This window comes from Coenobita brevimanus, chromosome 53 (genome assembly GCF_032717465.1).
Source record: "Coenobita brevimanus isolate Jiangsu-jjx chromosome 53, ASM3271746v2, whole genome shotgun sequence".
NCBI classification, from domain to species: domain Eukaryota; kingdom Metazoa; phylum Arthropoda; class Malacostraca; order Decapoda; family Coenobitidae; genus Coenobita; species Coenobita brevimanus.
In genome coordinates, this window is record NC_137006.1 from 3,965,094 (window position 1) to 3,979,879 (window position 14,786).

Below are 14,786 nucleotides of genomic sequence, written 5' to 3' on the forward strand. Positions count from 1 at the left end.
GAGAGAGAGAGATGCATGTCAAGGGTATGTTATGTAAGGGTGGTTGTATCTGTGCCAGGGTATGTGCACATGTACGTATGGACGGACCTAAGTATATGTATGTATATATGAATGAATGAAAGAAAATGAAAGAAAAAAAAGATTGTATATATAATTCCCAGAGATAATTACGCAACAGAGCCCATCATAGCACCCACCTATATCTTCTTCCCTTCTTTCTCTCCTCTTCCTTTCTTCCCTTATTCTTTTCCTCCCTCCTTCCTTCTCTCCCTTCCCTACCTCCACCACCGCCTCCTCAAATAACCTCCCTCCCTCCAACCACACTCCTATCCCTACCCCCTTTCCTATAATCTTTCCTCCCTTCTTCTTTCTTTTCTTTCCTTCTCTTCCATTTCCTTGCCCTCCTGTCCTCTCATTTCCTTCCTCCCAGTCTCTCTCTCCCTCTCCCCCCCCCCCAGCGCAGGAGGGACGCCTTCACGTGGTGGCACCGATGTACAGGCGGTGGAGCTTCCCAATTATACCCTCCCTCAAATCCCTCGCCACACCCCAAGAGAGGGAGAGGGAGTGAGTGGGATGCAGGAGAGGGACAACTAAAGCCTGTACTTGGGATTCAGCTGCCTTCTCTCCCTCCCTCTCCTAGCCTCCCTACATCCTCCGTTCTCCCCAACTCACCATTAATCATTCGTTGAGCGGCTTCTGTGAATTCCATTGATTTCCCTTCGATACTTTTCAAAGCACAAGTCTCCGGACAACAAAAATAATCAGCAGTTTGTAGAAAGTCACAAAGAATGTCAGGGACGAGGGGCAACAATCCTCTCACTACCGAAGTCCAGGCAAGACTGACAGATTTCCGTCCATCCCGTCCTTTATATCCTCGGTTTGGGCGGGACCTTTAAATTTCAAGTTCTTTTTTTCCTTTTGTTATATTTACGTGTCATTGTTCTCTAATTTCCAGAATAATTCTCTCTCAAACTTTTCCTAGCTTCATCTCTCTCTCTCAAACTTTTCCTAGCTTCATCTCTCTCTCTCAAACTTTTCCTAGCTTCATCTCTCAAACTTTTCCTAGCTTCATCTCTCTCTCTCAAACTTTTCCTAGCTTCATCTCTCTCTCTCAAACTTTTCCTAGCTTCATCTCTCAAACTTTTCCTAGCTTCATCTCTCTCTCTCTCTCAAACTTTTCCTGGTTTCATTCCCTCCTTTCTTCATTCATTTTTTTCTCTTCCGCCTTTTCCTTATTTCCTTCCCTCCTTCATTCCTTTTCCCTCCAACCTTCTTTTTCCTCCATCCTTCCTTACGCTTTTGTCCTTCATTCCTTCTTCCTCCCTTTCCCTCCTTTCCTTCCTTCCATCCCTCCACATCTTACTTCATTCCTTCCTCCCACCTGCCCTTTCCTCCATCCTTCCTCTCTCTCTCTCTCTCTCTCTCTAAAAATGACTGGGGAGAAATCTAACAAAAATCCGAACAAATTTGACGGTTATATATGAAAAAATGAACGAAAAACAGGACAGACGAAAAATAACAGAATGAAACGAATTGAATGAGACAAGAGCTGGAGCACAGATATGGGGATTAATCACTAATGTTGGTGAGTTGGGAGCAGGGCAGTGAAGTGGCGGGGGACAGGGCGACTTAGAGGCGATTTGTTTGTGGCCACCCCAAACGGGATTGAGGCGTCTGGCAATAGATAGGTAGATAGATTGGCGTACAGGAACAAAGGAACAGGCTACCAGGAACAACATGAAGTGAAGGAGGAAAACTACTGATACGTTTATAATTCGGCGAGACATTTCCATGAGAGAGAGAGAGAGAGAGAGAGAGAGAGAGAGAGAGAGAGAGAGAGAGAAATCTTTCCTATAAAAATTTCCAAGCTTTTGTGTGTGTGTGTGTGTGTGTGTGTGTGTGTGTGTGTGTTTTAAAATTCGTTTCTCTTCACGCTGGTTTGATATTAATAGTATTAGCATTTTTCAACAAGCATCCTGCCATCTGTACTTCAAATGTACTCTTATGTACTCCGCTTCCATCTCTCTAATGTCCTCACGGTACTGAACTATCGTCCTTCATTCACCGCTACACGCAAACATTCATTACTTCCTACTGCCACACATACCGTAAACACACTGCCTCGTCATCTGTACTTAATTTTGAACTAATATGTATCGTCTTCATTCCACCGCTACTCGCAATCATTCCTACATAATTTCCTGTTGCCACACACTCCGTAAATAAACACAGCCGGCTATAACTGTGTTGAATATTGCGCACAAATATGAAAGTTCACTGAGGACGGGGAGGCGGGCGCTGATTGGCTGGCGGCGGGAGGGCTGGCACCTGATTGGCCCAGCCCGGGACACACCCCATCTCTCCACCAATCAGCGTCTTTGTTTATACGGAAGGAAAAAAATCGTTTAAAATAAATAACAATAAATAAAATCTTTGGTAAATATGGAACTCCTAAAATATCTAAACCAGCTATGAAAATTGCAAGATAATGATGCTTTGCAATACGTTAAAATGGCTAGTTTTTAAAATCGAAATCTTCCATGCAACTTTCGTACCCGGAACTATTACAACTGCAGGAAAATGGGGTGTTTATATACAAGAAATAGGAAATGGCTGAAATACAGTAGTAGTAGTAGTAGTAAGACGAAAAAGGCCCCCTCAAATCTTTAAAAAAAAAAATCAAGTAATAATTCGTTTAACTTTCATGAAGGAAACGGATAAATTTGGTAGATGATGAACTGAATATACTGTATATGTGAGAGAGAGAGAGAGAGAGAGAGAGAGAGAGAGAGAGAGAGAGAGAGAGAGAGGAATAATAGATGAAAAAATCTAAAACATGCGCAAAGAATACGAATCGGATATTTCCTAACGGGAATTAACGCAATTTCAAAATGTGGTTTGGAAATTACGCCAGAGAGAGAGAGAACTTAGCAGTGATAATGTTTACTCAGCAGAGAGGGGGGAGGGAGGGGGGGTAGGATAAGAAAATGAGAGAGCGGGGAGGGGGGAGGGAGGGGGGTATGCAGTACCAGTTCACACCAGTTAGATCAGGTACTCTGCCCCTCTCTCTCTCCAATTTTCCTCATTTCCATAACCTCTCTCTCTCTTACAATTCTCTTTACATACTTTCTTTTTCAATTCCACTCTCTCTCTCTCTCTCTCTCTCTCTCTCTCTCAAACAATTCTTTCCAGTAATTTCCTTCTCAGTTCCATTCTCCCTCCCTCCCTCTCTCTCTCTCTGGGGCATGGGGTACTCTAGGTCTGTACTATCTACGTAACTCGTCCTTCCGTTTCCTCCTTGGCCTTGCTTCCACGTAACCTTCGCCATTGCAGACAGTTACACAGAAAGCACAGACCTAGATGGCCTTCATGTGTTCTGCCGTGAATATTAATAGGAACGATTGCTATTAAGAGAGAGAGAGAGAGAGAGAGAGAGAGAGAGAGAGAGAGAGAGAGAGTTAAGATGAATAAGGATGAGAGAGAGGGGGGAAGATGAATAAGGTAGAGAGGGGGGATGAATGAGAGAGAGGGGGGGAGATGAATAGTTGAGAGAGAGAGAGAGAGGGGGGGGAGATGAATAAGGTTGAGAGGGGGAAGATGAATCAAGTTGAGACAGAGAGAGAGGTAACTTTCTCCCCTATATTTCACCGTGGATCCCCCCCCCCCACCTCTCTCTTTCGTATGTGTGTGTGTGTGTGTGTGTGTTTGCGTATTTCCCTTACATTCTTTCCCTTGTATCTTGAACTCTGTGTGTGTGTGTGTGTGTGTGTGTGTGTGTGTGTGTTTACATTCTTTCCCGTGTATCCAACTCTCTCTCTCTCTCTCTCATTGGCTCTCACACACATGGCACCACAGCCCACAACCCTTCTCATTGGTCGCTCACTTGAAAATAAGCAACAAACGATTTTTAGCACATCAACCCTCTCTCTCTCTCTCTCTCTCTCTCTCTCTCACGACCTTAGGCATATTCTCTCATCTGAACCTATACCGTTATCCTCTCTCTCTCTCTCTCTCTCTCAATAATAACTATATTCATATTCGTTTTCTTATACCGTTATTCATCTCTCTCTCTCTCTCTCAGGTTCAAGGAGCAACATTCCCCCCTCTGTCCTTCACCCCTACCCTCCCTCCTTCTCTCCTTCCTTTCTTCCATTTTCTCTCTCACTTCTTTCTCATCCTCCCCTCCTTCCTTCTCTTCCTCCCTTCCCTCCCTCTCCCTCTTTCCTTCCTTCTCTCTTCCTCCTTTCCGTTTCTCCCACCTTCCTCCTCTCCTTTTTCCCTCCTTCCTTCCTTCTCTCCTTTCTCCCTCCCCCCTTCCTTCTCTCCTTTTTCCCTCCTTCCTTCCTTTTCTCCATCCTTCCTTCTCCTTTTCTCCCTCCTTCCTTCCTTCTCTCCTCTCTCCCTCCCCCCTTCCCCCTCTCCTTTTTCCCTCCTTCCTCCTTCCTTCTCTCCTTTTTCCCTCCCTTCTCTCCTTCCTTCCTTCTCTCCTTTTCTCCCTCCCTCCCTTGTAAATAGGGAGAAATGTAGCACAGGAGTAGAATAACATACAGCACTACGCAAAACAAATCGCCTAGGAACAAGTGCCAAGTAATCTAAAAATAAACTCGCCTACGTCTTACTCAACCTCTCCCCCCCTTCTCTCTCTCAGCACGGCGGGGGGGGAGGGGTAAAGCCTCTCTCCCATTGGTCGTTCAAATCAAAACAAAACCGGTAATTGGCCAACGGAATTCGCATTTGAAAAACAGGCCTATTTTTCCCTTACGCTATTCTTACGTCAATATACGACTTGTTTACGTAACTTGACGCCAGATAAAGAGAGAGAAATGTGTCTTAATAGATTACGAGAGAAAAAAATTGTTTACGTCTGGTTGGGGTACGCAACTTGGAGAATGTCACATGCGTCTCTCTCCATTTCCTCCTTCACTTTTTCCCCTGCCTTCCTTCCTTCTCTGCTTCCCCTTCCTCCCCTCCATCCTTCTTCTATTGCCTCTATCTATCCATCCATCCATCCATCCTTCCTTCCCTCAGTACTTCCTTCAACCCTCTCTCCATCCTTCCCTCCTTCCTCCTTTCAGTTCTTCCCTCCACCCTTCCTTCCTTCCTTCCTCTCCTCAGTTCTTCCTTCCATCGTCTCTCCTTTCATTCTCTCCATCCATCCATCCTCTCCATCCTTACTTCCATTCTCTCCATCCTCCCCTCCTTCCTTCCTCCCCACTTCATCTTTCCCTCCTCTCCATGCATCCTTCCTCACCCCTCCTTCCTTCCATTCTCTCCATCCATCCTTCATTCTTCTCAGTTCTTCCTTCCATCCTCCCTCCTTCCTTCTCTCCCTCCTTTCCTTCCTTCCCTCCTTCCCCCTCTCGTTCGCCCCTACCCAGGCGAGGAAGGTAGCGATCCACAAGCAATTACAGCTAACTGGCGTATCCTGAGAGAGAGAGAGAGAGAGAGAGAGAGAGAGAGAGAGAGAGAGACGGACATTTTGGCAGATGGAGACATACTGGTAGATGGAGAGAGAGAGAACTGTAGATAGATATATAGACAGACACGCAGATGGAGAGAGAGAGAGAATAACAGAAATTACACAATGCTTTTCTCTATTTAAAGTATAATACAGAGAATAAATCACTCAGGAAGAAGTGTAACGAAGCTTCTTAAATGTCACTTCCCTAACACCCTTTCCAAAGCGATTTATTTTGATTATTACACTTTCCCGTCCTCATGTGTTACATAAATCCTTCCAATATCGCCATACTCTGCATTAAAGGAAGCTCCCCAACACCTTTTCCTGAGCGATTCATTTTGCTTATTACACCTTGCCGTCCTCTTTACATAAAACCTTCCAAACATACAAAAAAACATTAACCAGTCCATCCATCATCCAATCCTATGCTGCCCCATGAGGAGCGTAGGAACCCGGGGTTAGGCAAGTTAGTCCAGACATGATGAGTGACCAGCCTCACTCATCCCTGAGTGGCATTACGTGAGCAATAAACCCCAACCACCCCTTGGATATAAACCTTTATCGGCTCAATCTGATTGGAGCGCCTTAATTACCCACTAAACTACCAGGTGCCAAAATTTGGTTATATGGTTACCACCCATCGTAGTAAATGGTTGCCCGGTGTACAGGAAACCATTTGGCTTGTCACACTGTGTAAAGTTACCCACAGGCAGAAGGACGAGGAAAGAATGAAGGAAAGAAAGAAGAGGGAGTGTAAAGTCACCCACAGGCAGAAGGAAGAGGAAAGAATGAAGGAAAGAAAGACAGAAGAGGGAGTGTAGAGTCACCCACAGGCAGAAGGAAGAGGAAAGAATGAAGGAAAGAAAGACAGAAGAGGGAGTGTAAAGTCACCCACAGGCAGGAAGAGGAAAGAATGAAGGAAAGACTGAAGAGGAAGGAAGGAAGGAAGAGAGGAGAGGGCAGACACCCAAAGCAGCACTATATCCAGTCATATCCAAAAATAAATCGGTAAGGAAGAGGCGTTAGGGGGTAAGACAAGAGGAGTGGTGCCGTGTGCTTCATGCCAGCTATACCTGGTGTGTGTATGTAATTCAACACCAGCTTACACCACACCACACATGCCACCCTTACATGCCTACACACGTACACACTGCATGGTACATACAGTAGCTCTTACGTACACACCGTTGCTTCTATGTACGCGTTAGCTATGTACACACTGCAGTCATGTACACAAGCGTACACATTGCAACTCATGTACACTAGCTGTTACGTAAATACTGAAAGTTTATCATCACGTACACACGGCAGCTATTACATACACATGAGCTCTTACGTACACATGTAGCTTTCTTCACGTACACATGTAGCTTTCTTCACGTACACGTAGCTTTCTTCACGTACACGTAGCTTCTTCACGTACACATGGTGCTTTCTTCACGTACACATGTAGTTCTCTATCATATACGCACACATGTCGACCGATTTACATCCATCATCGTCACCCACGACCTCTATTATTATTATTATTATTATTATAGTAGTAGCAGTAGTAGTAGTAGTAGTAGCAGCAGTAGCCTTGATTTTATATTTACGACCCTCCTCCTCCTCCTACTACTACTACTGCTGCTACTACTATTAATCTACTGCTGCTGCTGCTGCCACTACTACTACCACTACTATTACCACCAACACTACCGAAAAAAAACTACCAGTAATAATAATCATCAGCATCAGCATCATCAGCATCTCAACCCAATAAGTCGGCGTCTGCGCAAATAATAATAATAATAATACTCTCATTAATGGGCGTCTAAGCAAATAATAATAACAATATTAATAATACCACCAACACAACTCAGTCAGGTGTCTGCGCTCGCATCGCTCGCGCGGGTGGCCACACAAAGTCCACTGGGGTAGGCATGATAGTGGAGGGTCACCCAAGCACCATGACTACATGGACTTCATCTTAACTACGACGCAGACTTACATGATTTTGCTTAAGATGATTTCCTAGACTAATAACTCTAAGATATTTTTCGCTAATATTCTTACGCTGTTCCTGGCTCACAATCGGCTAATAATAATAATAATAATAATAATAATAATAATACTGTAATAATGATAGTAATAATAATGATGAAAATGATGATAATAATAATGATGAAAATAACGATCATGATAACAATAATGATAATAATAATGAAAATAATGATGATAATAATGAAACTAATGATGATTTGATGATAATAATAATAATAATAATAAAAGTTAACATGTTTCTGGTTTTAAAAATAGGTGACATTAATAGGTGATATTCAATCCAACATGGAAATACTTCAAGTGGTAAATAAAACACTATATGACTTTTGGAATATAAGTACAAATACAGGCGGGTACAAAAACTGATATTCTGAAGCTAAAAACGTTACAGGAATATAAAAAATAGTGTAAGGTGGGGAATAAGTCGCAGAGGGAAATGTGCTAGAACTCAGGAAAATGAGTGGAAATGTAAGGTGGGGAATAAATCGCAGTTAGAAATGTATTACGACCCAAGAACATTAAACTGAGTCTTATTCAAGAGGATAGGGAAGTATAAGGTAGGGAATAAATCGGAAAGGGAAATGCACTACGACCTAACCTAATAACAGTGAAATGAGTAAAGAGGATTAGGAAGTGTGAGGTAGGAAACAAGTCGCAGCTGGAAAGGCGCTACGACCCCATAACAGTAAAATTAGTGAATGAATACGATACGAAAGTGTGATAGGAAACAAGTCGCAGCTGGAAAGGCGCTACAACCCAATAACAGTAACATGAGTGAGTTAAAACGATATGGGAGTGTGAAGTACGGAATAATTCGCAGCTGGAAATGCGCTACGACCCCAAAATAGAGAAATGAAGTGTTATCTTACCTCTGGCCTTCTGGTTGTCAAGGAGACGGGCTGGAGCCATTTATAGTTCAGACGACCTGGGAAAAAAAGTTATATGAGAACAGGATGAACAAGATGAACAGGGTGAACAGGATTTATAAGTATGACGTAATGAGGAATGTGCTAGAATGTGGTGGTGGTGGTGGTGGTGGTGATGGTGGTGGTGATGGTGGTGGTGATGGAGGTGGTGATGATGATGATGATGATGATGATGATGATGGTGGTGGTGGTGGTGGTGATGATGATGATGATGATGATGATGGTGGTGGTGGTGATAATGGTAAAAGGTGATGATGATGATGATGGTGGTGGTGATAATAATGATAAAAGGTGATGATGATGATGATGATGATGATGATGATGATGATGATGATGGTGGTGGTGGTGATAATAATGATAAAAGGTGATGATGATGATGATGATCTTATTATTACTGCTGTTGTGGCAATAAATAAAAATAAGTTATTATTGTGATACTACTAAAAACTAATACGAGAGAGAAAAACAAGACTACTACTACTAATAACAAATAACAAAAATAATGCCACTACCTGCTACCTGAGAGAGAGAGAGAGAGAGAGAGAGAGAGAGAGAGAGAGAGAAAATAACGAATAAAACTAATAATAAATAACAAATAACACCACTACCTGAGAGAGAGAGAGAGAGAGAGAGAGAGAGAGAGAGAGAGAGAGCACACAGACAGACAGACAAACAAGAACACCACTACTACTACGACTAACAAATAACAAATAATAACACCACTACCAGCGACCTTTACAGACACAAGGTGAAGCTCAAGGTGATAACATAACTGACAGCATAATAACGGCGATAACTGACTGATAAATAGCTTGATAATCATTGTGTTGTCTCGTTCCTAGGCACTGAGGTGACTTTGACTGCTAGGCTTGGAGACAGTGTGATGATGGTGGTGGTGATGATGTGGAGGAGGACGAGGAGGAGAGGGAGAAAGGTGGTGGTGGTGGTGGTGGTGGTGGTGGTGGTGGTGGTGGTGGTGGTGATGATGATGATGAGGAGGAGGAGGAGGAGAAGGAGAGGGAGGAAGGTGGTGATGGTGGAGGTGGTGGTGGTGGTGATGATGACGATGAGGAGAGGGAGGAGAGTGGTGGTGATGATGATGATGATGATGATGATGATGATGATGATGATGAGGAGGAGGAGGAGGAGCAGGGGGAGGAGGAGGTGAAGATATAATAATAATAATAATAATAATAATAATAACCATCATCTAGTTCTCTTATGCGTTCAATTCTCTAATAATATTTTCCCTAATTAAATGCACGTAATCCAAATTCCAGGGAAATATAGGTGTGGAGAGAGAGAGAGAGAGAGAGAGAGAGAGAGAGAGAGAGAGAATATTTCTCGACTTATTCTCACATGAATAAGATTCTAAAACTGACAATCTTTACGAGAGAGAGAGAGAGAGAGAGAGAGAGAGAGAGAGAGAGAGGGAGGGAGGGAAATATTTCTCGACTAATCCTTACATGACTAACATTCTAAAACTGACAATCTGTACGAGAGAGAGAGAGAGAGAGAGAGAGAGAGAGAGAGAGAGAGAGAGAGAGAGAGAGACAGAGAGAGAGAGACCCCTTCACGTGGTGGCACAGATGTAACCAGGCGTATCCACTGTCTGATTATACAAACGTCCCTCACTTCCCTCCCTATCCCCCCAAAGGACGATGGTGGACTGCAGGAGGGAAACTTCAGCCTGCAGTCCACTGGGTTCACATTTTTGATGAACCTGAGGCTATTACAACTACTACCACCATCACTACCAATACTACTACCACCACTATCACTACCACCACCACCATTACTACTACTACCGCCACCATCACTACTACTATTACTACTACCCCACCACTACTACTGCCACTACTTCCACTACCACCACCACCACTACTACTACCATCACTACCACCACAACCACCACCATCACTATTACTACTACAATTATTACCACCACCACTACAACCACCATCACCACCACCACTACTACTACTACAATTGTAAATGCCTTTCCCTGGTTCGCTACCCTCTCAGCACCAAAAATATCTCACCCTGTAGAGGTTAATGACTTCCTAATTACGTATTTCCGAACCATTTACCTGTGGGATATTTATTACATATTTAATTACTTATTTGTACGATATCGCGTATGTGAGAATTGGGAGCCTTCTGGATTTTCAATAATAATAATAATAATAATAACTAACAATAATAATAATAATACTGCCACCAAAAACATAGTACAATGAAAGTAGTAATGCCAATAATAATAATAATAATAATAATAATAATAATAATAATACCGGTAAAAGAAAATACAGTAGGCCTATATATTTGAGTCTAGACGGAACCTACCATGATTAGGCCTAGCTTTGGGCTCTTTACTTCCTTCAATGAGTGGATGGATTGATGGACATGTGAATAGATGGATGGAAAAAGCAATTATATAACAAGTATCACGCTACAATAACTACCCTATATACTCAACAGTATAATTATGGTCAAGATTCCCACTACTATTGCAAAAAAATAATAATAATAATAATAATAAATAATAATAATAATAATACATACCCACATGCACCTCCACCACCACTAAAATTAGGAGTATCTTTAGCAGACGACAGTGCTGTATAAACAAAACAAAAACAAATCAGACACAAACCTACATCAATACCAAACGTTAAAAATACTTACCGAGATTTAGAATTGGTTTTCCAGGAGTAAAATCAATATCACTTTTACAAATCGATTTCTTGGGCAACGTCGTCACCGTTTATCAAAGTCGTCAGCGATATATAGGTGCACTGTAACTTGATATATAAAAATTTTGAGACTGTATATGACGAATTATGTAAGTATATGAGTTGGTGGAGCTTGCGTTTTGGGAGATAATTTGGGATGCCCGGGAGCGAATTGGAGTGCGTCTCTACCTCACGAATGTTGAGGAGGCACTGAAGCGCAGACGGTGGCGGAGGCAGACGATAACATGCAGAGAGATGCCAGTTGCTGCTTACATTTCTTTTTTTCTTTTCTTTTTTTTCCTCCATCGCCTCTTCTCCCTAAGGCGCAGTTAGATAGAACAGATAAAAATAGACGCCTTGACAAGTGTGGAAGCTTCCCCTCATAGATAACGACCTGCCTATATGGAAATCGAAGTGCTTTTTATTTATTTATTTATTTTTTTAATATCAAACGTCGTGTCTGCAGGAACATCGAAGTGCTTTATATATTTATTGTTGTAAGGTATAGAGTACTTATACAACAAAAGGTGATGGTTAATGCCAAACACCTCTTTCAGCAAAGAGTTTTATACAGTCAGTGGATGTTAAAATCGTGGGTGTAGCCGCACGCCCTGTGGCAAATATCAGCTATGGTATGTTTGATGATATACGGGAGTGAGAAGCAGTACCAGAGTCGTATAGATGTACAACATTGCATCATCTGCCACCGCCTAAGATGACACTGCACCGCCTTAATCAGCAGGTCGTGTGGGGTCGGGAAGTGATGAGCAAAACACAACAACACCCTCTCCTCGCTCGCTCGCTCTCATCTTCACCCCTTTTTGCTTATTGAATTGTCTTACACAAGTCCTGCAGTGGTAGGCCTACACACCAGTGTTTACTTTTACAATGCCTTGGGTGGTACATCTGTCAGCGTCTATGGCTAGGTTGTGGAAGACGTAGGCTCAGCGGTTATGATGGAAATATACCAGCAAAATGTGTTTAATAGTAACAGTGAATGGCGTCGAGACGTGTAGAGTAGCAAGTATTTGTGTGTACAGCTATACATGTAGTAAGTGTAGGGCTTTGTAGAACTTTGGTACAAATACAGGGCGTTTGTGGAATTTGTCTCAGTGTAATGAGTTATAGAGCAACTGTACCCTCTCAGGTGGGGCACATGACGGCCTACCTCCTGCAATCGACCGAGTCTGGTGGATGTACTGTAACGTATGAGTGTGGGTCAGTGAAGCGGGTCCGTCAGCCGTTTAGGCTACAAATGCAGCCAACCATTGGACTTCACTGTATTCATTAATTGATCCACCCCCCTCCCATGCCTAATTAACTGCCCCAACCCTGCTCCAGATTGTCCCAGCTTCTCTGACGCTCCCACCGGGTCTTGGTGCACGTCAACGAGCCCCTTGAACGGACTTTTCAACCCGGGCGCCGGAAGCTGTCCTGGTTTGTCCCCTTACGCGAGCCCCTCTGCGACTGTTGTCCACCCACAGGCTCCTCTCCGCCGCCACGACCAGGAGGACCTGAAGCCTCAGACGCGTCGCACGCATCTGCAGACTTCCCGCTTCCTGTTAGACCCAACGAAGCAGTCCTCCTGTTGCTGCAGACGCTGCTCGACCCACTGGAGTGTCCAGGACAGGTCCTGCACTGCTGAGTGGATCCCTAGTGACATCCCGCAGCCTGGCGTTGCGCTGACTGCAATCACCATCTGGAGGCTGACTTACCGATGACTCAGCAGGCTATACTGGTGGCTGACTGTACAGGTGCTGCAGTGGGTGTTTTAGCCAGCTGTGGGAAATGCCACACCTGGACACGGGCCGCCCAAACACTCGTCCTCTCTCTCTCTCTCTCTTACGCGCACACACACACACACACACACACACACACACACACACACACACATGCACCAGTAAATCTCTTATCTACCTGTAAATCTCTCTCCCTATCTCCACAAGGAACGTAGGGGCCCGGGGCTAGGCAACTCAGTCATATTTAAGGCGAAGGTGGCCAGCCTCACCCGCCCCTGAGTGGCATTATTTGACCAATAACCCCAACCTTTCCTCAAACGCTATCTCTTACAGACCCCATCCGGTTGAAGCGCCTTGACCCCACTGAACCACCAGGCATCAGTTGGTTGTATGGTCACCACCCAACGTAGTAAATGGTTTCCTGAGTTAAAGTAAACCATTTGGCTTATCTTGTAAGTAGACGTAGCCGAGGGGTGTAATTCTGTAGAGTAGGTTATCTTGAAGAGAGGGACACCAGGAGGGAGTAATGGTGAGGCGTGTAGGAGATAGCAATGTAGGCCTTTTCTCTTCCGTTATTCTCTCCGTATTTTAAGTGGGATGATGAAACAGACAGATTTGGGTCGACGGAGGTTATTGTGAAACAGTTACTTGAATAAATGTAAAGAGTTTGGCGTGACCCGTGTAGCCTATGGTAAGTAGCGGTTTGTGCAGCTGCTGTCCTCCTACTTTACTCTCACTCTCCTGCTCCCTGTCGCCCTCTCCTTGTCTGTCTCTTGTTCCTGTCCTTCTAACTTCCCTGCGTGTGATAGCGGACTTATATCTCCCTCTACCTTCCGGCTAAAGAGTGTGTGCATACGTCTGTGTCTGTCTGTCACGTTTCCGACACATGATCAGAGGTGTTTGACATCCTTGATTCGTTTAGGCAGGGGATGTGTTGTGTAAGTCTTCCTGGAGAACTCCGACATAACTTCCTGTTTTACATATTGTTACCTATGGCTATATTACTGCATACTGTAGTTATATATAGTATTGTGTTATGCCTACAGTCTGTCAGTGTAGGGTTATGTGAAGGCACCACTACATCGGGTGAGTGGATGAATTTTGGAATCTTTTAAATGGGGAAACCCCGACCTAGACCTTGATAGATCATCATATAGCCCCGCTAGGTGATGGGAGAGCACTACCTCTCCCAGCAGGGCAGCTACCCGGGCTGGGCGCGAACTCGCGACTCTTCGGTCTCGAGTCAGGCGCTCTACCACTAAGCCACCCTGCTCCCAGGACGAGTGGATAAAAGCGACCAATTAATTTCTTTCTTCAGTAGTCAAAGTTTGCAAGTTGGTGCTGGTAGTGCGTTTTCTGACAAGAGCCTTCCAGAGAAAATGTTGTCCTGCAGCCGTATTGTAGCAGTAACCACTGCTACTACAATTACTGCTACAACTACTGTATATTTATTTTGGCGAGTGGGGTCCCGTGGCGAGGCTAAATCGATCCGATAATTACCAAGAAACCCCATTCTTCCCTTAGACACAACTTAGGACGCCTTAACCTAGACCACCAGGCTTCCGTTTATGGTTACCACCCAACGATATGCCAAACGTGGATAAAAAGAATACCATATCAAATTCATTAATATATTTTCAAAGAATAAATATTATAATATATATTTGGCATCATATCTTCCGTCATACATATCAACAAATTATACCTCAGTACATAAGGAGTGAACAGTTGTCTCTAATAATAATAATGATAATGATGGTAATAATGACAATAAATAGATGGATTGTTAAGTGATAAATAGTGACTAGAAGTATCGTTGTGGGAGGCGGTGGTGTCTGGCAACTCCAACAAGCTTCCAAACAGGCGCGGGTTTTTCAAATAT

At 43.7% G+C, this 14,786-nt stretch overlaps 1 protein-coding gene across 4 annotated transcripts in view; it reads right to left on the reverse strand.

Moving 5' to 3' along the window:
* LOC145400746 (WD repeat and SOCS box-containing protein 1-like) overlaps nucleotides 1-11,361 on the reverse strand; it is a 456,090-nt gene extending 444,729 nt beyond the window's left edge. For all 4 annotated transcript variants that reach the window (XR_013897482.1, XR_013897483.1, XM_080273181.1 and 1 more), the window contains exons 1-2: nucleotides 11,119-11,361; nucleotides 8,374-8,429 (exon numbers count right to left, since the gene is read on the reverse strand). Coding sequence is in view for 2 of the 4 variants with exons in the window: in XM_080273181.1 (XP_080129307.1) it covers nucleotides 8,374-8,413 (40 nt within the window). In the remaining 2 variants the exon portion in view is untranslated. The remainder of the gene's footprint in view (nucleotides 1-8,373; nucleotides 8,430-11,118) is intronic.
* Between the last annotated feature and the right edge of the window lie 3,425 nt (nucleotides 11,362-14,786).